The 23,808-nt window shown below is 41.1% G+C and overlaps 1 protein-coding gene across 1 annotated transcript in view; it reads right to left on the minus strand.

Moving 5' to 3' along the window:
- The window catches only part of LOC110509088 (pinopsin-like), a 59,242-nt gene extending 35,791 nt beyond the window's left edge, over positions 1–23,451 (minus strand). Inside the window, exons 1-2 of the mRNA XM_021590047.2 lie at positions 22,693–23,451; positions 10,091–10,419 (exon numbers count right to left, since the gene is read on the minus strand). Coding sequence (XP_021445722.1) covers positions 10,091–10,419; positions 22,693–23,065 — 702 coding nt within the window. The 5' untranslated portion in view covers positions 23,066–23,451. The remainder of the gene's footprint in view (positions 1–10,090; positions 10,420–22,692) is intronic.
- Between the last annotated feature and the right edge of the window lie 357 nt (positions 23,452–23,808).

Below are 23,808 nucleotides of genomic sequence, written 5' to 3' on the forward strand. Positions count from 1 at the left end.
AATCACAGATGTGGCAGACCTCGCTAAGTGAAAATCACAGATGTGGCAGACCTCGCTAAGTGAAAATCACAGATGTGGCAGACCTCGCTAAGTGAAAATCACTGATGTGGCAGACCTCGCTAAGTGAAAATCACTGATGTGGCAGACCTCGCTAAGTGAAAATCACAGATGTGGCAGACCTCGCTAAGTGAAAATCACGGATGTGGCAGACCTCGCTAAGTGAAAATCACAGATGTGGCAGACCTCGCTAAGTGAAAATCACAGATGTGGCAGACCTCGCTAAGTGAAAATCACAGATGTGGCAGACCTCGCTAAGTGAAAATCACAGATGTGGCAGACCTCGCTAAGTGAAAATCACTGATGTGGCAGACCTCGCTAAGTGAAAATCACTGATGTGGCAGACCTCGCTAAGTGAAAATCACAGATGTGGCAGACCTCGCTAAGTGAAAATCACGGATGTGGCAGACCTCGCTAAGTGAAAATCACTGATGTGGCAGACCTCGCTAAGTGAAAATCACAGATGTGGCAGACCTCGCTAAGTGAAAATCACGGATGTGGCAGACCTCGCTAAGTGAAAATCACGGATGTGTCAAAGAAAATATGATAATCACCTAAAACTGAGGGATTGAGGAAAAATGACTAAATCTGAACGGATATTCACTGTTAAGGGATAAATGTCCATCACTCTATTGCTAAATCGGTGCTCTTACCCACTTTACAGCTAATTGTATTATTAAAAAAGCTTTTACCATCACCAAATGTAGTAGCCTGGGCACCAGTCTCCTTACCTAACATTCCACTCCTTGGCACCCCTGTAATTTTCCAAAGTTTTTGACAAATGACAATACACCGTGGACATGTAACAAACAAACAAGACACTCAAACTGACATACACCAAATACACAGACAGGACATTGACACCTTAAGAGTATAATTAGGAGGTGTCATTGTAATAAAGACTTTAAGCACTTTCAATACAAAGCCATGCACGGTAAATAGCTATTTTTGTCTGAACTAACGAAAGACTACACTCTGGTGTCCATGCCAAATATTTCTCTATTTTAATGCAACAAGTGTGTGGTATCATCTTGACAGCTGTTAATCCCTCTCACACCTTCCTATCGATAGAAAATGGTTGCCCAAATCAACAGAAATTGGACCGGGGAAGAGACATGGTGGAATGGCAATTACAGAGAGGAGAAAGCTTTCATTGGGAATGAAGGATATGGAAAGAGTCAGACAGAGAATTAAACAGACAGAGAAAGAATCAGACAAAGGGTCAGACAGAGAAAGAGTCAGACAGAGAAAAAGTCAAGACAGAGAGGATCAGACAGAGAGGGTCAGACAGTGAAAGTGTCGGACAGTGAAAGTGTCAGACAGTGAAAGTGTCAGACAGTGAAAGTGTCAGACAGTGAAAGTGTCAGACAGTGAAAGAGTCAGACAGTGAAAGAGTAAGACAGAGGGTCAGACAGTGAAAGAGTCAGACAGTGAAAGAGTCAGACAGTGAAAGATTCAGACAGAGGGTCAGACAGTGAAAGAGTCAGACAGTGAAAGAGTCAGACAGTGAAAGAGTCAGACAGAGGGTCAGACAGTGAAAGAGTCAGACAGTGAAAGAGTCAGACAGAGGGTCAGACAGTGAAAGAGTTAGTCAGTGAAAGAGTCAGACAGTGAAAGTCAAACAGTGAAATAGTCAGACAGAGAGTCAGACGGTAAAAGTCAGACAGTGAAAGAGTCAGACAGAGAGTCAGACAGAGAAAGAGTCAGACAGAGAGTCAGAAAGTGAAAGTCAGACAGAGAAAGAGTCAGACGGTAAAAGTCAGACAGTGAAAGAGTCAGACGGTAAAAGTCAGACAGTGAAAGAGTCAGACGGTAAAAGTCAGACAGTGAAAGAGTCAGACGGTAAAAGTCAGACAGTGAAAGAGTCAGACAGAGAGTCAGACAGAGAAAGAGTCAGACAGAGAGTCAGAAAGTGAAAGTCAGACAGAGAAAGAGTCAGACAGAGAAAGAGTCAGACAGAGAAAGAGTCAGACAGAGAAAGAGTCAGACAGAGAGTCAGACAGAGAAAGAGTCAGACAGAGAGTCAGAAAGTGAAAGTCAGACAGAGAAAGAGTCAGACAGAGAAAGAGTCAGACAGAGAAAGAGTCAGACAGAGAAAGAGTCAGACAGAGAAAGAGTCAGACAGAGAAAGAGTCAGACAGAGAGTCAGACAGAGAAAGAGTCAGACAGAGAGTCAGAAAGTGAAAGTCAGACAGAGAAAGAGACAGACAGAGAAAGAGTCAGACAGAGAAAGAGTCAGACAGAGAAAGAGTCAGACAGAGAGCGATGATCAAACATAGAAGAGAAAAATAGCAAAAGGGAATTGCAGAGAAAGAAGCCACGGGTCAGGAATATGGGCTCTGTTCCAACGTTCACACTAACAGTGAGAATGATTAGATGTATTGAGCATGCTTTCTAACTGTTTGAACCTAGACTGTCTGATAATCAAATGGTTCTTTACCTGCAGTTTCATGTCAATCATTTCACCTGCTGAAGGTTTCTCCAAGGTAGATCATTACCACATTCCCTAAATCTAATTGGCCGCTGAAGTTTCTCCCAATCTATTAGGTCAGCTTCAAATAAATACAATTTCATAAACTAACAGGATATTGCAAATATCAATCCAAATATGTAGACTATTCATCGGGGTGGCAGGGTAGCCTAGTGGTTAGAGCGTTGGACTAGTAACCACAAGGTTGCAAGTTCAAACCCCCTGAGCTGACAAGGTACAAATCTGTAGTTCTGCCCCTGAACAGGCAGTTAACCCATTGTTCCTAGGCCGTCATTGAAAATAAGAATTTGTTCTTAACTGACTTGCCTAGTTCAATAAAGCTAAAATAAAAAATCCGAGCTCATTTGTTGTCAAACTTGTGGCACTGTAAGCTAATGTTCCATTGATCAAAACACACATACTGTGACTTAAAGGGAAATGCGTGACTTTAAGGGAAATGGAATGTTTCATGGTGACCATGAAAGTACCTCCAGACAAATACATCACCCAATAAATGCATTAATTATAACACAGAATTACAGTATAAGGTTTCAGATGATACAACCTCAACTCTCATTTTATGTCCTCAGTCAGATAAAATTACTGAACCGATGGCCTCTTGTCAATTTTAATTCTAGCAATTTTGTCAGAGCAAATATAGAGCCAAGATAAAGGATAATTCAAGTTGCGGGGGAAGCCAAATTGAAATGTAAGATGTCAGGTCGGCGATGCAGACAATTAAATATTAGGCGGTTCCACACTCAGGAACGTTATCAAAGACATCCCTAATAGCTGAGTGATTCATCTTCAGTGGTTGATGTCAGTCATAAAGTGGCCACGGCTTAATGGAAAGGAATGACATCTATGATTATGGCCTGGCACCTTGCCGTTGAAAAGTAGTCATTTGTTTTTATGAGTACTCTGTGTGTGTGTGTGTGTGTGTGTGTGTGTGTGTGTGTGTGTGTGTGTGTATGTGTGTGTGTGTGTGTGTGTGTGTGTGTGTGTGTGTCATTTCACATCAGTAATAAATTACATTCACTAGGACGGTTCTTCTCATAGCTTGCAAATGGCATCAGGCATCAAGAATCTCCTCATTACTAATGCCTCATGTAATACAAAATCACACACACACACACACACACAGCTCTCCAAAGGGCTCACTTTGCCCAATCCCCCAAAGCAGGTAGAATTTCATACACTTGCACACCTTCAAAACAGACACACTCTTTGCTTCACTGCTTTTCGTTTAGTCCCCTGAGACACACACACACACACACACACACACACACACACACACACACACACACACACACACACACACACACACACACACACACACACACACACACACACACACACACACGTGTCCTGGGACCCGTTCTGGTTATAACAGCCATATTATCAAGCAACTGGAAGCTCTGCAACCGATAGGGAGGAGGAAGTGGAGGAGGGGGTCGAACCCTTCAGCAACGCATCACAAAGTGAGTGGGGGACCAATTACAGTATTTCAGACAATCAAAGTGAGTGTGATGCTGTCAAACAATATGGAGGGTGGAAAGGGGCTCAATTGCAGGAGGCCACTGGGAACGTCATTCCATGTCACTGTTATGAAACAGCCGAGTACTTTAATAACAGCTGTAAATCTAAATCACATTAAATCTAATCAAATCATAAAAGCTTGCAGCCTTTTGTCACTCCCTCAAACCACACAACTGCGATATAAACAAATTACAAAGAAAAAAAACAAAAAAACAAGACAGCCACTTCCTGATAATTTCCCTGTTTTCTTTTTTCTCTAGCAGCCTTTGTGGCGAACTTGGTTGGTTCTGGTGCAGCACTGATAGTGGCTGTGCATGTCGGTCATCGTGTGCACCTGTCAGAGACAAAACTGGCACATGTGGCATCTCTGGTCTACCTCTGTCTGACTATTGGCCATCACATTTGGCGTCAGTCTGCACAACTGGCTGTCACAAAGCTTCAGAATTGAATTGCATTGTAGGACAGATATATAGGACAGTATCTTAACGTCCTCTATTGGCTATGTAGTACTAAATTGGTTTCATCATGACAACAAATGTAAATCAACGTGTTTATGTCAGTAACAGTTTGTATAGATATTAAACGTTCTGGATGGGACATTTGGACCCAGCCTAATAACTGCTCATACCTGTCAGATCTACAAGAAGTGTCCGGTGCAAAGGATAGATTTGAAATTGAACACACGACTCACCCTCTAAAGCAAATGGAAACTTCACATCACCTCTTTGAGCGTCTTCAATCAGGCTTTAGGGTCACAATCACAGCACGGAAACTCTGGTCAAAGTGCCCAACAATCTATTACTAGCGACTGAATCTGGCAATCTTAGCTTTCTCATCCTACCTCTACGCTTCCTTTGACATTGTTTACCATTCTATCCTCCTTGGAATAATGGAAAAGACTCTGGAAATCACCGGAACAGCCCTGGTTCATGTCCTAGCTATCAGACCGGCAGCAGTTTGTGACCCTGGGGCATTTCAAATCCACCCATGCTCATGTCTGCTCCTGTCCCCCACAAGGCTCAGTCCTAGGGCCTCTCCTTTTCATTACCTACATCCTGCCCCTCGACCAAATCATCCGCCAACACGGTCTCCATTTGCACTGTTACGCTGATGACACAGAAATCTATTTTCACTCTAAACCCACCACTGACCTCCACCCATCGTCACTCATCAACCTCCTAAAATAAATAAAATCATGGATGAGCTCAAACCATGTTGTTGGCACCCAGATCTCTCCTGAAGAAGGAGAGGAGTTGAGGAGTTTGACCTCAACATCGACTGCTGCCCTGCCTCTCAGGTGAAGGATCTTTCCTTTGATGCCCACACTAAAACCATCACTAAATCTGCCTTCTTTCTCAAGATCATCGCCAGACTCCACCCCTCCCTTACAGACTCAGCTGCTGAAACCCTCACACATGCCTTCATTACCTCATGCATGGACTATTGCTTAAATATATCAAGAACTCAGCTGCGAGACATCTCACCCGCCCTAAATCCTGAGAGCACATTACACCCACACTCCTCCACCACTGACCTCCAATCAAAATTCAGATGAACTTTAAAATCCTTCTACTCAAACAACAAATCCCTGCATGACTTGGCTCCCTTCTATCTCTCTCACATGCTACACAGCTGCAACAACAAAACAATCTAAAAACACCACAATCATTCAAATCCAACAAGTATTCAAATCCATAAAATAGGCATCATTACAAAGATAATTTATTATTAATTTGTTACATGCATGTCTTAAGAAACATTGCTGTGCTTTGAGTGTTGTGAGCGTATGTAATCGCAGTAATTCTATTTTGAAATAGAGCTCAAGGGGTCATTTGTAAGAGGTGTTTGGCAAGGTGATTTGAAAAACTGCAGCTCTTTCTGATATTTTTTATAGTGTCTTACTTGTTTCGTTTCCCCGCGTCAATTCCAAGCTCTGCTGTTCATCAGATTCTTCATATATACGATTTAACAATTGATAATATGCTCACCCATTAGTCTATGGTCAATTTAATCTTGTCTTTAGGCTAAACTCTATTATTATATGTGTGAAAAAAAAATTCCGATATAGTTTAGTTGGAGTTTCGATGGACAATCATCAGCTGTGCAGACTAATTGCTAGTGATTGACATGGCGGTGAATGACAGGAAGGGGGGAGGGGGGGGGGGAGTAACATGTCCTCCTAAAACTACTTACAAAACAAATAATGTTTGTGATATTAAGGTTCTAACAACGACAGTGTGTTATTTGCGGTCACTTTTGATATTGGTTGGCTCATGGAACTGCCATGTGTGCATTGCTCCACGTAAAATGTGAAGAAAAAGCCTAATAGTTTATCAACATTTAAAGCTAAAAGTTCTGATCTGTTGCGTCAGCCACATTGTGTAAAGGTTTTCCTCCTCTTCGTCTGAAGAGGAGGTGTAAGCAAGGATCGGACCAAGATGCGGCGTGGTAAGTGTCCATGGTTGTTTATTTAAAAAACATAAACTGAACACAAAATTAAATACAAAACAATAAACGTGAACAAAACCGAAACAGTACCGTGTGGCGAACAAACACAGACACGGAAACAAACACCCACAAACAAACAGTAAAACCCAGGCTACCTAAGTATGATTCTCAATCAGAGACAACTAACGACACCTGCCTCTGATTGAGACCCATACTAGGCCGAAACATAGAAATCCCCAAATCATAGAAAAACAAACAGACTGCCCACCCCAACTCACGCCCTGACCATACTAAATAACGACAAAACAAAGGAAATAAAGGTCAGAACGTGACACATTGAGTGAAAACGTTTTTTGATGCTAGTGGTTGTATTAATATGGGATGTATCGCATCCCACCTCTGTCCCAGAATATGTTTGGAATAATTATTTCTCACACAGAATAGGTACACTTTTGTACTATGAGGGATAGTAAATTGACATATGTTAGTGCTTTTGTTGTTTGTTAGGTCTACTCATCTTGTTGTCTGACGAAAAGTAAATGTGGACAGTTCTTCCAATATCTTCAAAATGCACCTCAGAATTGGATAAGGAAACTCACAGTTGCGTCCTCGATGTGTCTGTCTTCACTTGTAGCTTGTGAGAAAGACCAGATCATGTGATGGAGAGCCATGTGAGTGAGAGATACTTTGGAGTGCTCAGCACTCAGGGAGAAGGGAACAACATAGCACTCCGTGCCAAAGGCGCCTTGCGGTCACACAAAGGGGATGCCGCCATGAAATTCGAGGCATTATCAAGTGCTTGTCAAATTGTGAATGAGAGACTGATGTAGTGTGTACAGTCTGAGCAAAAAACAAAGCAGAGGTCATGCCTTTCAAGCGACTTAATTCAAATCATCATTAGAGTCGCATCATGCAACCTTACAATGTATTACAAATCAAAACATATAGCCCAATGTTTGCAGAACAACTAAAGTTACATGCATTACTCTAAACTCTAAATTAAATATATAGGAAATCCTATTTCTTTGTTAATCACTCAACACAGAATAGCCTCATGTCCACACTTGTCACAACTTCCGCCGAAGTTGTCTCGCCTGCCTGTTCGGGCGGTGCTCGGCGGTCGTCGTCACCGTCCTACTAGCTGCTACCGATCCCTTTTTCGTTTGTCTGTTGGTTTTGTCTTATTAGTTTCACCTGTGTGTATTCTGGTTTAATTAGCTTCCCTATATGTAGTAGTTTGACCCGCCTTTGTTTTGTGCGGGATTGTCTTTTGTTACGTGTGTACATATTAGGTCGTGGTGTATTTTATTTTCTATACTGGACACCTTGTGGTTTTGGGTTGTCTGGTATAGTGTCCTGCGCCCTGTATTGTACTGGGCTTATCAGTTTGGTGTGCAATAGTAAAGCACTTTACTCCTTACTCTCTCTCTGCGTCTGATTCCTGCACACACACCTAGTCCCGCGTGACAACACTCCCTCAAATTGTTTGGAGAAAATATCCTTTCTAGTTTATTCAGCTCTGTTCAATTGTATTCTTCATACTATAAAAAAATATAATATAATGCCACAGAATTCTAAACAAATCTTGCCTGCTAAATGAACTAGTGTAGCCCACAGCCATCAGGACCTAACATAAGAACAACTCAGAGTATGCTATTCTGTTCTTCTGAACAACATTTTCTTAATATTATACTTCTTTAGACCTGTCTAAAATAAACAATGGATTTATTGTGAAGGGGTAGGCTATATTACATGATTTTACTTGACTTTTTAAAATGTAGGGTCTGCATCAGTGGGGTCTGCATCAAAGGTCTGCATCAGTGGCTTGTAGGCAATGTGTGGAAGCCAGGAGATGCTACGTGCGTTTATGTTAATTGGCAGTCAATTACTGTGAAACCAACAGTTAATTGCTTGACAATCACCCTGACTAAATGTTGTGACCGCCACAGCCCTAGTTCCAAACCCTGCCTTTGGAGAAACCTTTGGGTTTCAGGTAGAACCCTTTTCACAGAGGGTTCTACATGGAACCCAAAATAGTTCTACCTGGAACTGAAAAGGGTTCTTCAATGTTGTCTACCACGGAACAGCCCGAAGAACCCTTTTGGAACTCCTTTTTCGGAAAGTGTTGTGTTTTAACAGATTATTGTCAAGGTATGCTCTCCATTTGAAGAGTTAGCTACATGAGTATCTACAGACAAGCCTGTCTTTGGAAAAAGAAAAGCAAGGGTACTACTGGATATTACATGGTATCCATAGGCATTGATCAATCAAATATCACATTCTCTGCATTGTTGGGAAGGGCCCGTAAGCATTTCACTGTAAGGTCTACTACACCTGTTGATTTCGGCACATGTGACAAATAAGATTTGATTAGATTTGATTTGAATAACATTGGATTTTATTTAAATCGATGATACGGAGTGACTTGGTGTAGGTTTCAGGGTACTACACTCTTAGAAAAAAACGGTTCCAAAAGGATTCTTCGGCAGTCCCCATAGGAGAACCTTTTTTGGTTCCAAGTAGAACCCTTTTGGTTCCAGGTATAACTATTTGGGGTTCTATGTAGCACCCTCTGTGGAACGGGTTCGACATGGAACAATGTTGAGGGGAAAAAAATACATTAACACCGACAATGGGTAAGCTGCATCATTCCAAATGTCCCTCCCTCACCTCCCCTACGGTGAGTGGCTATCTATCATTGATAAGGTAGAGATGGTGGAGCCTGTCACAGCTTAAAATAGATGAATCGATTTCGCTATCCTCGTGTGGCTCGGACCAAAGACGAGCACTTTAGTAGATTGGGGAATTCAACGCTGTCAGCTTCTCTGCTTTATTGGTCAAGTACTTGCCTGACAGGGAATACTATGAGAAGAAATAACATTTAAAAAAGAAAGGAGGGAGGGAGGGATATGCTTATTAAAATAATGGAAAGTGGTTATTATTCATGGCTGCACGTCACTCCTCATGGTTGTTGAAGAGCCGCTGAGTGTTTATCATTTTAAGACATGATGCACTGACAGTTGAGCGAGCTGTACTCCTGGGAAGAAATCAGAGCAGGGCGAGATACACTGAGAGAGAGAGAGAGAGAGAGAGAGAGACCTCCCCGGAGCGACAACGCTGCAGCTTGTCTGCTCATATTTCCCCCGGTCAGAGATGAGTGTGGAAGTGGAAACAGGACTGTAGTTCATCATGATTTAGTGTGTTGGAAGTATCGTAACATACGTAATGGTTGCAGGCGAGACACAATTGTGGTTTATTCCATATACTGTATTTTAACAGCTGAACTTGGTTGAAAAAAATATTTTTTTAAGGCATTTTAAGGAAGGTGGTAAAGTTCCTGCAACAGTAAAGTTGCTGCAAAAATACCCCACAGTGTCTATCGTTCGGAGGGGGAGATCTAGAAAGGGCCACGATGGTGATAACATACTGTATGTCTCTGTATCTGCAACTCAGCACTGCTGAGAAATAGTCCATGCATGTAATAGTGTGCACTGTAACACAGTTATGTCTGCGATAGCCACTGTTTTATGAGTTAATTGATGAATTTAAGAAAACAAGTGTCGTTGTCCTACTCACCTGTTTGATTGCATGCATCAGTTTAGCATAGCAGTAGACTATGACCAGGAAGGGGACGATGAGGCAGAAAACAAAGAGCGAGATGATGTACGAGATATTGTTGGCGCTCTTGGCCATCCAGTCCACTGAACAGGTGGTGCCGGGCCCCTCGGGGCCGTAGCGGCTCCAGCCGAAGAGCGGCGGCAGGGTCCACATCAGTGAGTACACCCAGGAGAAAGCGATGCCCAAGGCTACCTTCCGGTAGTTGGTGGAGTCGGCCTCGGTTGGACCCATCATGGTAGTGTAACGCTCGTAGGAGAGCACGGCCAGGGAGATGAGGGACACGATGCCTTGGAACCAAAACACAGAACAAAAGGCTGACTTATGCAGTTAAGTAATAAAGCACAAGGTGGTGTATTTTATTTAACTAGGCAAGTCAGTTAAGAACAAATACTTATTTTACAGTGACGGACTACTATGGAACAGTGGGTTAACTGCCTTGTTCAGAGGCAGAACGACAGAAATGTACCTTGTCAGCTCGGGGATTGAATCAAGCAACCTTTTGGTTCCAGGCCCAACACTCTAACCACAAGGCTACCTGCCACCTCACAGCTAAGGCCTGTTCTTATCTCACCACAAACTCCCAAGGTAAATTATTGCTATTATAAACTGGTTACCAATGTAATTAGAGTAGTAAAAGTACATGTTTTGTACAGACCGTGGTATACGGTCTGTCAGCCAATCAGCATTCAGGGCTCGAACCACCTACTGTAGTTTATAATAGACGATATAACGCTTGAGTGTATGCTGGCTTCCAACTGTAATGCATTCATTTAGGTTGCTATTACATTGCAAAGAGAGATTCCAATGTACCATGGAAAATGAAAGGGTGATCACTCTACATACAGTAGCAAAGGGGCAGAATTGAGCTTTTAGACATTATGCAGGAGGGCCCATTATACCAGCAATGATTTATATTTTATTTTATTTAACTAGGCAAGTCAATTGAGAACAAATTCTTATTTACAATGACGGCCTACCGGGGAACAGTGGGTTAACTGCCTTGTTCAGGGGCAGAACGACAGATTTTGACCTTGTCAACTCGGGGATTCGATCCAACAACTTTTCAGCAATTGGTCCAACGCTTTAACCACAGGGCTACCTGCCGCCAAATTGATGCCACAAAACCTGTCAATGCACACACTTCCTGTTACTGCACCCCGAAACCTGACCCCTGTCATCTTCTTTGTCTTGTTTGTCATTTACTTTGAAGTGAAAATGATCCATGAGGATGTCCTTCACGGCCATTGATTTCCAACAGCAGTGAAGTAGACTCAACCAGTCCTCTAATTAAAAAATATGGACCAGACCTTTTTTGCTGTATAGTTCTCCTCAGCTTATAAAGGCAATGGGGGATAATGTACTTGGGCTGAGGCAGCGCAGGTTGTTAACGCTGGTTCACAGTATTAATAAATTACATTCATGCCTGAGTACATGTGTAATATACAGCTGTTGGCTATCTGAGCCGCAGGCAAAGCTCTGAGATTTTAGTCACATGTTTACCTTATACTGTACGATCACAGCTGCTACATTGTGGGTTTGCCTGCTACATTGTGGGTTTGCTTGCTACATTGTGGGTTTGCTTGCTACATTGTGGGTTTGCTTGCTACAGTGTGGGTTTGCTTGCTACATTATGGGTTTGCTTGCTACATTGTGGGTTTGCTTGCTACATTGTGGGTTTGCTTGCTACATTGTGGGTTTGCTTGCTACATTGTGGGTTTGCTTGCTACAGTGTGGGTTTGCCTGCTACATTGTGGGTTTGCTTGCTACATTGTGGGTTTGCTTGCTACAGTGTGGGTTTGCTTGCTACAGTGTGGGTTTGCTTGCTACATTGTGGGTTTGCTAGCTACATTGTGGGTTTGCTTGCTACATTGTGGGTTTGCTTGCTACATTGTGGGTTTGCTTTCTACATTGTGGGTTTGCTTGCTACAGTGTGGGTTTGCCTGCTACATTGTGGGTTTGCTTGCTACATTGTGGGTTTGCTTGCTACATTGTGGGTTTGCTTGCTACAGTGTGGGTTTGCTTGCTACAGTGTGGGTTTGCTTGCTACATTGTGGGTTTGCTAGCTACATTGTGGGTTTGCTTGCTACATTGTGGGTTTGCTTGCTACATTGTGGGTTTGCTTTCTACATTGTGGGTTTGCTTGCTACAGTGTGGGTTTGCCTGCTACATTGTGGGTTTGCTTGCTACATTGTGGGTTTGCTTGCTACATTGTGGGTTTGCTTGCTACAGTGTGGGTTTGCTTGCTACAGTGTGGGTTTGCTTGCTACATTGTGGGTTTGCTAGCTACATTGTGGGTTTGCTTGCTACATTGTGGGTTTGCTTGCTACATTGTGGGTTTGCTTTCTACATTGTGGGTTTGCTTGCTACAGTGTGGGTTTGCCTGCTACATTGTGGGTTTGCTTGCTACATTGTGGGTTTGCTTGCTACATTGTGGGTTTGCTTGCTACAGTGTGGGTTTGCTTGCTACAGTGTGGGTTTGCTTGCTACATTGTGGGTTTGCTTGCTACAATGAGGCTATCAATTAAAACTTGGTATGTTTTCATTGATATTCTTGACCCATCTGGGCTGGTGAGATTTGTGGATTTATGAGTTCTGAAATTGCAATATATATATATATATGTATATATATATTAAATGACACCAATACATACTTACAGTATATCATGGTTTCTATACATAGACATCCAGATACGTCATTAAAAATAAAGTGCCCAGTATCTTCTCCGTGCACTGACCCCAGGACCCCAGTGACATCTAATTAAACAACAAACCATCTAATTAAACAACAAACCATCTAATCAAACAACAAACCATCTAATCAAACAACAAACCATCTAAACAAACAACAAACCATCTAAACAAACAACAAACCATCTAATCAAACAACAAACCATCTAAACAAACAACAAACCATCTAATCAAACAACAAACCATCTAATCAAACAACAAACCATCTAAACAAACAACAAACCATCTAAACAAACAACAAACCATCTAAACAAACAACAAACCATCTAAACAAACAACAAACCATCTAAACAAACCATCTAATCAAACAACAAACCATCTAATTAAACAACAAACCATTTAATCAAACAACAAACCATCTAATCAAACAACAAACCATCTAAACAAACAACAAACCATCTAAACAAACAACAAACCATCTAAACAAACAACAAACCATCTAAACAAACCATCTAATCAAACAACAAACCATCTAATTAAACAACAAACCATTTAATCAAACAACAAACCATCTAATCAAACAACAAACCATCTAAACAAACAACAAACCATCTAAACAAACAACAAACCATCTAAACAAACCATCTAAACAAACAACAAACCATCTAAACAAACAACAAACCATCTAAACAAACCATCTAATCAAACAACAAACCATCTAATTAAACAACAAACCATCTAAACAAACAACAAACCATCTAATCAAACAACAAACCATCTAAACAAACAACAAACCATCTAAACAAACAACAAACCATCTAAACAAACAACAAACCATCTAAACAAACAACAAACCATCTAAACAAACAACAAACCATCTAAACAAACAACAAACCATCTAAACAAACCATCTAAACAAACAACAAACCATCTAAACAAACAACAAACCATCTAAACAAACAACAAACCATCTAAACAAACCATCTAAACAAACAACAAACCATCTAATCAAACAACAAACCATCTAAACAAACAACAAACCATCTAAACAAACAACAAACCATCTAATCAAACAACAAACCATCTAATCAAACAACAAAAAATCTAAACAAACAACAAACCATCTAAACAAACAACAAACCATCTAAACAAACAACAAACCATCTAAACAAACAACAAACCATCTAAACAAACCATCTAAACAAACAACAAACCATCTAAACAAACAACAAACCATCTAAACAAACCATCTAATCAAACAACAGACCATCTAAACAAACAACAAACCATCTAATCAAACAACAAACCATCTAATCAAACAACAAACCATCTAAAAAACAACAAACCATCTAAACAAACAACAAACCATCTAAACAAACAACAAACCATCTAAACAAACCATCTAATCAAACAACAAACCATCTAAACAAACAACAAACCATCTAAACAAACAACAAACCATCTAATCAAACAACAAACCATCTAAACAAACAACAAACCATCTAATCAAACAACAAACCATCTAATCAAACAACAAACCATCTAAACAAACAACAAACCATCTAAACAAACAACAAACCATCTAAACAAACCATCTAATCAAACAACAAACCATCTAAACAAACAACAAACCATCTAAACAAACAACAAACCATCTAATCAAACAACAAACCATCTAAACAAACAACAAACCATCTAAACAAACAACAAACCATCTAAACAAACAACAAACCATCTAATCAAACAACAAACCATCTAAACAAACAACAAACCATCTAATCAAACAACAAACCATCTAATCAAACAACAAACCATCTAATCAAACTGATGCTCCGCTGATGGAGAGCTGTATACAGCCAATCAAATTACTCAAATCAAATAGAATTACTCTAAAATAATTTGTTTTATCCATGACTCACACAGAGTGACAGCGAATACGAAATCTAATATTCCCGTCATTATGTGGAGTAACCAACCCGGCGTCTGTCCTTGGCCCTCAGGGCATAACGCAAATCTTATTTAAGGTTAATTTGGACTTTTTGTAAATAGGTTATGTTGGTTGGCAAAGCAGATGCCTCTGCCCAAGATTGGGCCACCGTGCTAGCATGTAATTGACATGGGACTGATTATTCAAAATATGGCCTTCTGGAGTGGGACACCAACTCGTAGGACTTGACGTCTTTTCTTCTTTAACTAGGACCCCGGTGTAATCAGAGAGGCCAGCTAAATCTAATAAACTCAAAATAAATGTGATCTGAAATGTTTTTAAATGAACTTAATAAGATTAAATTCACTTGAGCAGTTCCCCCATCTTGGGTTAATCCCTCATGCATTGTGTGTTTGTTTTTCACACAAAAAAAAAATAATAAAGTAAATGTTCTGGTATTATACGGTTTGTCCCACACAAGATGGAATGATACCTACATTTGTCAAATAATTGACTGCCGTCATTTCTGATATCCATTGTGGCCGATAACTAAACATCTGGAGATCTTTAATCAGTGCAATGTTTTCAGACAAGTTTCCCTATCAAATAGATACTTGAGAGCTAACCACATTTCACCGTAACTGTTTTGCTAAAGGTTTTCATGCATACACATCTGTAGTTCAACCCTAGTCTGTATGGGTTCATATTTGAAGATTAAGGCTGTACAAAATACATAACCTAGCGTCAGAATCTTTTGTACCATAAGGAAGATATAATCAGCAAGATAATGAATAGAGAGAGGCCCATTGTTAAAGGTTTGGACATAGAACTGAAATGCACAGTGCCTTCAGAAAGTATTCACACCCCTTGACCTTGCCAAATGTTGTGTTTAAACTGATTTAATTGTCATTTTGTTGGTAACGATCTACACAAAGTACTCTGTAGTGTCAAAGTGGAAGAAAAATTGTTTACAAATGTTAGTTTATGAAAAATGTAACACTAATATATCTTGATTCAATGAGTATTCAACACGCTGACTCAATACATGTTTTTTAGACATTCCTACCTTCAGCAATGCTTCGTGATCATGCATACGTGATATCCCATGAAGGTAAGAACGTTTAAAAAGAGGAAGAAAGTATTTTCCAGTACAATGGAGGACAACTAATTTTCTGAAAGATAACGATAAAAATGCAAAGAGAGAAGAGTTGGACTGGCTAAATGGGAGGCCGGGGCTGCTAACTAAGCAAGAGAAGAAGAGTTGGACTGGCTAAATGGGAGGCCAGCCTGCTAACTAAGCAAGAGGAGAAGAGTTGGACTGGCTAAATGGGAGGCCAGCCTGCTAACTAAGCAAGAGGAGAAGAGTTGGACTGGCTAAATGGGAGGCCAGCCTGCTAACTAAGCAAGAGGAGAAGAGTTGGACTGGCTAAATGGGAGGCCAGCCTGCTAACTAAGCAAGAGGAGAAGAGTTGGACTGGCTAAATTGGAGGCCAGCCTGCTAACTAAGCAAGAGAAGAAGAGTTGGACTGGTTAAATGGGAGGCCAGTCGGCTAACTAAGCAAGAGAAGAAGAGTTGGACTGGCTAAATGGGAGGTCGGGGCTGCTAACTAAGCAAGAGAAGAAGAGTTGGACTGGCTAAATGGGAGGCCAGCCTGCTAACTAAGCAAGTCACAGGAAAGATGTTACTATCATAATGTTTTCCAGTCTTTAACCTGCTGTGGTCTCAGGCCATTAAGTAGAGGCAGCAGGTTCTAAAGTCATTAAGTCGAGGCAGCAGATTCTAAAGTCATTACAGACATCACTTATCTACAATAATGGCAGCTTAGGTCCAGGGGCAAGACGGATGTATGCAACATTCAACTGTTTAACAGATTCTAAAAAAATATTTTAATAATCTTATTATGGCTAGCGGGGTTGGTCAATTCCATTTCAATTCCAGTCAATTCAGAAAGTAAACCGAATTCAACATTTTCCTAACTGAAAAGGATTAAAGAGAATTGTAATTGAAATTTCAGTGTACTTGATTTGTCTGGAAATGAAATGGAATTGACCCCAACCCTTAAGCTGGGCAACTCACAACATCAACTAAAGGACGGTATGCAGACTTGAGATCTGCACGCTTAAAAGCTGGAGTCTCTACTTGAAACTACAATAAAGCCGTCACCCCGCCTACGTTTTAGTCACACCCTGATCTGTTTCACCTGTCTTGTGCTTGTCTCCACCCCCCCCCCCCCCCCCACCAGGTGTCTCATATCTTTCCCCATAATCCCCTGTGTATTTATACCTACGTTTTCTGTTTGTCCGTTGCCTGGTCGTCTTGTTTTGTCAGGTCTTACCCATTTCTCCAGTTCTCAACTTTTTGTTTTCTAGTCGTCCCGGTTCCGACCCTTCTGCCTGTTCTGACCTTGAGCCTGCCTGACGTTCTGTCCCTTATTGACTCTGCCTTGGATTTACAAACCTCTCCCTGTGTCACGACTTCTGCCGAAGTCGAAGCCTCTCCTTGTTCAAGCGGTGCTCGGCGGTCAACGTCACCGGTCTTCTAGCCATCATTGATCCATTTTTAATTTTCCATTGGTTTTGTCTTGTCTCCCTACACACCTGGTTTCAATCCCATTCATTACCTGTTGTGTATTTAACCCTCTTGTTTCCCCTCATGTCTTTGTCAGAGATTGTTTGTTATTCCGTGTTGTATTGAGTTTGTATTGGTGTGCGACAGGTCCTCATACCCACTTTGTTTATTGTTTACATTTAGTGTTTGGAGAATGTTTTGTTTATTGTTATTAAATACCTCCATTACACTTCTCCTGCGCTTGACTTCCCTGCTACCTATACACACGACTCTGACACCCTGCCCTCAACCTGCCCTTTGACTGCCCCTTTATTATAATAAATATTCTGAGAACTGTGACTGCAGTCCGCCTCCTGTGACTGCATCTGGGTCATTTCCTGAGCCGTGATAGTTATGCTAAAAAAGCTGAGGGATAGGCCGGGAGAAATGTAACCACTCTCAAATTCATAGACAGAGCTATGGATGCAAGGACTGACCATCCATGATATAAAAAAATTATATAGTTTTAAAGATGCACAATGCAGAAATCACTCCGCCATTTCCTGGTTGCTAAAATTCTAATACCGTAGTTCGCCTAATTTTAGTTTGTGACAAAATAAGCAAGTATGACGTAGAGAATCATTGTACCCTCTAGACATGCTGTGAAATAGATTTTCCAATTAACAAAAATCTTGTATTTTCAGCTGCTTGAAGCTGGTGTACAAAACCCAAAAGTAAACTCAAAAAAATAAACTTAAAAATGGGAAGCATAGAAATAGAGCACATAGAACAGATCTGCCCCCTTCTTAGACTTGCTTTCAATGAGAATGACTGATCTATATCTCACATGTCTCTGTGAATTTGGTCGGGTTGCCCAAAAAAAGTGACATATTGCACCTTTAATCATCTTTTGGTGCTACTATGGTGTTTGTTTACATTTACATTGTTTACAAACATTGGGGTTTTTGATGGGGTGTGACAGTTTAACTAAGCTCATGAGGCATTTAGAAGTTATATTTTTGAAGAATCAATGGGTATATCATAATTAATTTATAAGTCCAAAAATTGATGTAGCAACTAAGGATTCTAGCCTCAACACACATTTCTGAGGAAGTCTTCCATTGACATGAATTAATGTTTTAAGCAAAATTCTGAGTGTTGCACGCTTAACTCAACTCTGAATTAGCTCTGATGTGAGAGGTTATCCCTGGTCAGTATTTTCTGTCACACAGCTAACAGTGTGGGTGCTGACGAGTGTAGACTTTTGCTTCACACTCTATCGCGCATTTCAAGATATTTATCTCTGATACCTAACATATAAAGAATGTTGTACATTATGTGTATATTTTCTGTTTTGGTCCCCAAAAGTGATTATCTCTTATCAGCATGATGTATGACACATACTGATGATGGATGACACATACTGATGAAGTGTTTCCAGTTTCAGAGATTTTTGTAGTTCGTTCCAGTCATTGGTAGCAGAGAACTGGAAGGAGAGGCGGCCAAAGAAAGTATTGGTTTTGGGGGTGACCAGAGAGATATACCTGCTGGAGCGCGTGCTACAGGTGGGTGATGCTATGGTGACCAGCGAGCTGAGATAAGGGAGGACTTTACCTAGCAGGGTCTTGTAGATGACATGGAGCCAGTGGGTTTGGCGACGAGTATGAAGTGAGGGCCAGCCAACGAGAGCGTACAGGTCGCAATGGTGGGTAGTATATGGGGCTTTGATGACAAAACGGAGGGCACTGTGATAGACTGCATCCAATTGGTTGAGTAGGGTATTGGAGGCTATTTTGTAAATGACATCGCCGAAGTCGAGGATTGGTAGGATGGTCAGTTTCACAAGGGTATGTTTGGCAGCATGAGTGAAGGATGCTTTGTTGCGAAATAGGAAGCCAATTCTAGATTTAACTTTGGATTGGAGATGTTTGATGTGGGTCTGGAAGGAGAGTTTACAGTCTAACCAGACACCTAGGTATTTGTAGTTGTCCACATATTCTAAGTCAGAGCCGTCCAGAGTAGTGATGTTGGTGCAGGCAGCGATCGGTTGAAGAGCATGCATTTAGTTTTACTTGAATTTAAGAGCAACTGGAGGCCACGGAAGGAGAGTTGTATGGCATTGAAGCTTGCCATACTGATCATCATACTGATGATGTATGACACATTGATGATGTATGACACATACTGATGATGTATGACACATTGATGATGTATGACACATACTGATGATGTATGACACATACTGATGATGTATGACACATACTGATGATGTATGACACATTGTTCCTCCTCTGAGTATTTTCCTGACAAGCCTGCATAAGTCCATAACACTGAAACAGAGAAATAATCACTTCAGCAGTGACTCTGTGACTTGTACAGTAATTCCTTAGCCACAGCTAATGGAATAAGGAGCCTTGTTGATGTCTGGTAGCAACAGTGCTTAGCTACCACACTCCGTGCCTCAGATTCAGATGCCAAATACTTGTCAAAGAGTTTTAGTAAATTGTCTCCTTGCGGATGGCACTGTGGCTGGGTTTATATTTGTTTCACTAATTGGTATTTTTTAATTGGATAAATCAGATCTGAAAAATATCTCTGAAAAAGATCTTATGTGATTGGTCATAAACTCAATTTGTAGAAAATATATCCGAATTGGGCTGCCTGTGTAAACGCTGCCTGAGATACCATTTCAGAGGCTAATTTAAGCGATGCGAAACCACGAATATCTTTGAGATATAGTTGGCAACCTAGAAAGCTATAAAGCGAGACTAAGAGACGTGCTTCAGTGTGTCTGAAATGATCACAATGAAATACCAAATCCCATCCAAAATTGCTAATACATCTCTGAGGAGCTGGTATGATGGTGTGTGAGCTTCCTTTCAATTTGGAGGCATAAAACTCTTTGAGAAGAAAAAAAGTCAAGATTGTTCTGCGAGTATAAAACGTTTTAACAATGTCACAAAGAAACCACCAATGTAGCCTGAAGGGATGTACTAACAATGTTCCTATATCAAAGACATTTGTAAATGTGTTCTGATACTGCCCACAACGCCACAGAAAAGCAATTTTTTCGAGTTTCAGAAGAAAGCTGTTGAAGACAGGAGAACATCATTTTTCGAACTATATCAACTTTCTTTCTCATTTCCCAATAACACATTAATTACAGCCTGCTGGAGTATCACTCAAAATCATTTTCATGAAAAACGCATCTATATATTTAACAGGCCAATAGTGATGGTTGTATTCTGTGGTTCACCGTGGCTCACTGCCACTACCTAGGAAGCATTTCTAGACAAACCAGTGTGGAATACTTTTTAATTAAACATTTCATCTAAATTGGATGGCAAATACTAGATTCATGATACAAAGTTGAATGTGCAATTTTGAGACTGTGAGCATTTGCCCCCCCCCCCCCCCCCCCCTGAATGTCTCTGCACCGCCCTGCATCGCTTCATCACAAGGGACAGATGGAAAACCAACACGTATATCTCGTTGTGACCGCATGTCGGGCTGACAGTACAGCCTTTATCGTTGGTCATCACGAAAGGGACTAGTATTGGCTGTGATTTGGGGCAGCTAAAAACTGGTTTAGATGTGCCTATACTGGATTGAAACATGACATTTATTTTCAAAATGGTGCCAATTGGTATCAATGCAGGTCTGTACAAATAAAAAACGTGTATGCTAGTGTTTTTTTTTTACGGAGACTATTAACGAGAGCTATAGCTGCTCAATACTGTTGTATTAAGATAACAGAGAGCCCAATGTGTTATTAAAAGAGAAGGGGAACAGGCTCCGATCTAGAACAACCTGAGCAGCCCCAAATACGGCCAGTTGAATTAAACTTGTGTTTTTATTGGCAAACAGATCGCAGGAATATAGATGATTCTTCCTGTACAGCCTATTGAGGCATGGTTGGATGGACTAATGCACTTTGGACAGTTTAATGTGCAAGGCAGCAAGAGAGTTGGGCTTTGGGGAGAGTTATGAGGATGCCCAACTCCAAAAACAACTGTAAAAACCAACAACACAAAGAGGTCGACTGATATCTCTGAATAAGCCAGACTGGAGTATTTACATCAGCAGACAATTTATCTCATGAGACTAAGCCAGCATGGCACAGATCTAAATCAAATAATCAAGGGAAACTCCAGACATTTGTGAGGGACTGAAACAGCATCACAGAACTGATAACGTGGCACAATTCAGCTTTCTTGAAATCACACGACATTAAGTCAAGGGTATCCTGAATATCTGGTAGACAGCGAACCTATTACACAGCATGTTTTATCAGTAATTATAAACTGGGTGTTTGGAGCCATGAATGCTGATTTGGCTGACAGATGTGGTATATCAGACAGTATACTGTACCACAGGTATGACAAAACATGTATTTGTACAGCTCTAATTACTTTGGTAATCACTTTATAATAGCAATAAGGCACCTCCTGGATTTGTGATATATGGCCAATATACCACGGCTAAGGGCAGTGTCCAGGCACCTGCATTGGCCATATACCACACACCCTCGGGCTGTATTGCTTAAATAGACAGTTATAACACCCACAGCTGATTGTGACTGAAGCTTTAAGTATCTTTTGAGCATTATAATGTTATATATGATTCTTTGCAAAGAGGCCTATGGTGAGTCTATTGTCGACTTTACAATATGTCTTGCACAGTCATCCAACCAAAATGCAAGGTCGGTGAGAGTACATGACAGCGACCTGCCGGTGCCCTCAAATGCCTTTTCATTATCCTTTGAAGTCAACATATTTCATGGCAACTTTGATAGTATCCTTCCTGACAGTTCCTGAAAACCATTAGAACAGACTATAACATACAGTTTACGACTCGCGATACGTTCGGAGGGGCGCTTTAAACAGTTATAACGACTAAACAAAATGTCTAAACGCTTTTTGCGATGAGTCCTTTAATGTATATGGACGCCAGTGGACGGAAGAGCTATTTACATGTACTGTAGCCTATACTTACAATGAATGATGAACAACATAATGCAGATTGATCGACCAGAGATATTTTTTTACTAGCCTGTTTTAAAAATGTTTATGACAAGTTAAGGTATTTCATTTATTTTGAATATTTTAGCTATCACAAATAAATGAGTGACAGACTTCAGAAGGGATTTTGCGACAAGATTTCTGACCCATCATTAACCTCGACCTGCAAACCATCGTAAGAAGCCTATCGACGTGCAATTGTAATATTCAAATGAAATTATAAAATAATACTACCAAGCATAGGCTGTCCCCTCTTTACGCATTGTGCTGGCCAGATTCCAAAAGTGCACACCACATCTAGGGTAGACTAGCTCTTTTAAAACCACATTTTGAAACGTAACCAAACATTAATGAAGCAAGGTTACAGTACACTTACCTAATAGTGAATTGGCAAAGCCGTACCATACACACCCACTTTCTCCTATGAGCCATCTTCCCTGTGTACTTGCCGCGAAACTGAACGGAGTTCCCACCACACACACCAGCAGATCACTGAATGAAATGTTAATCAGTAGCAAGTTGATAGGCGAGCGCAGCACCTTGTAACGGCAGAAGAGGACGAGAACCAGGAGGTTGTTGAGGAATCCGAAGGTGCCAATAAAGCCCAAACACACTGAGACTATCAGGTTCCCGGTCGGGCTGAGAGTGGTGCGGGATAAATTGTGTTCCAGGTGCCTGTCTGCAGCACCAGTACACAGCGCGCTATTGGCCCTCGTGCAGCCGCTGAAGCTCACGTTGGACACGATCATCGCAATCCGTTTTCTCTACACAAGCGCGCGCAGTGGATTGAACAAGAGCTAATTTGTGCTTGGCATTTTTAGGAAAGTTGAAAAATGTGGGCTTCTGAGTTGGCTAACAATATATTAAAGTTGATGGCAGAGTCACTTGTTGCTCTGGGGAATTTGTTTTCCAAAAGTGGATCAAAATAGGCCGCGCGCTCGTTGGGAATGTATAACTTTGTTTTCCAGTTCAGGGTTTAAAACCAGCACAAAGTTTGACGGGGCTGTGCTCCACCGTGTGGTAGTCTACTTAGAATCCACACGCACGGCTGGACAAGACTCCCCCCGTCAGTGTTTATATTGCTGTACCACTTTCACAGCTGACGTCTGCGCCAGTGAACAGCACGTCCTCACAGGGTCTGTGCAATGCTATCCCGGGTCCTTGGAACATTACAGAACAAGTGGACTACAGCAGGCTACACCTTCCATATGCTGCCGACTCTCAACTTACTTCGATTAAAATCTAACAAGATGTAGGCTAAGTGCAGTGCTGTGATAGTTTCAGTGATAGGCTCATGTTATTTTGTGCGGTAGTAACCGACACACGTTCCTGTTGGTTGCGGGCGCTGTCCATGGTCCTGCAGCCTGTTTGTCCTGAATTCATTGCCAATTTGACATCAAAGTTCTAGAAAACGCCAACAATCAACGGTGCGGACATATTCAGAATCCCCTGAGAGAAGAGTCTTCTGTATCAGGCCAAGACTGTTCCTATT

Source organism: Oncorhynchus mykiss, chromosome 28 (genome assembly GCF_013265735.2).
Source record: "Oncorhynchus mykiss isolate Arlee chromosome 28, USDA_OmykA_1.1, whole genome shotgun sequence".
NCBI lineage: Eukaryota > Metazoa > Chordata > Actinopteri > Salmoniformes > Salmonidae > Oncorhynchus > Oncorhynchus mykiss.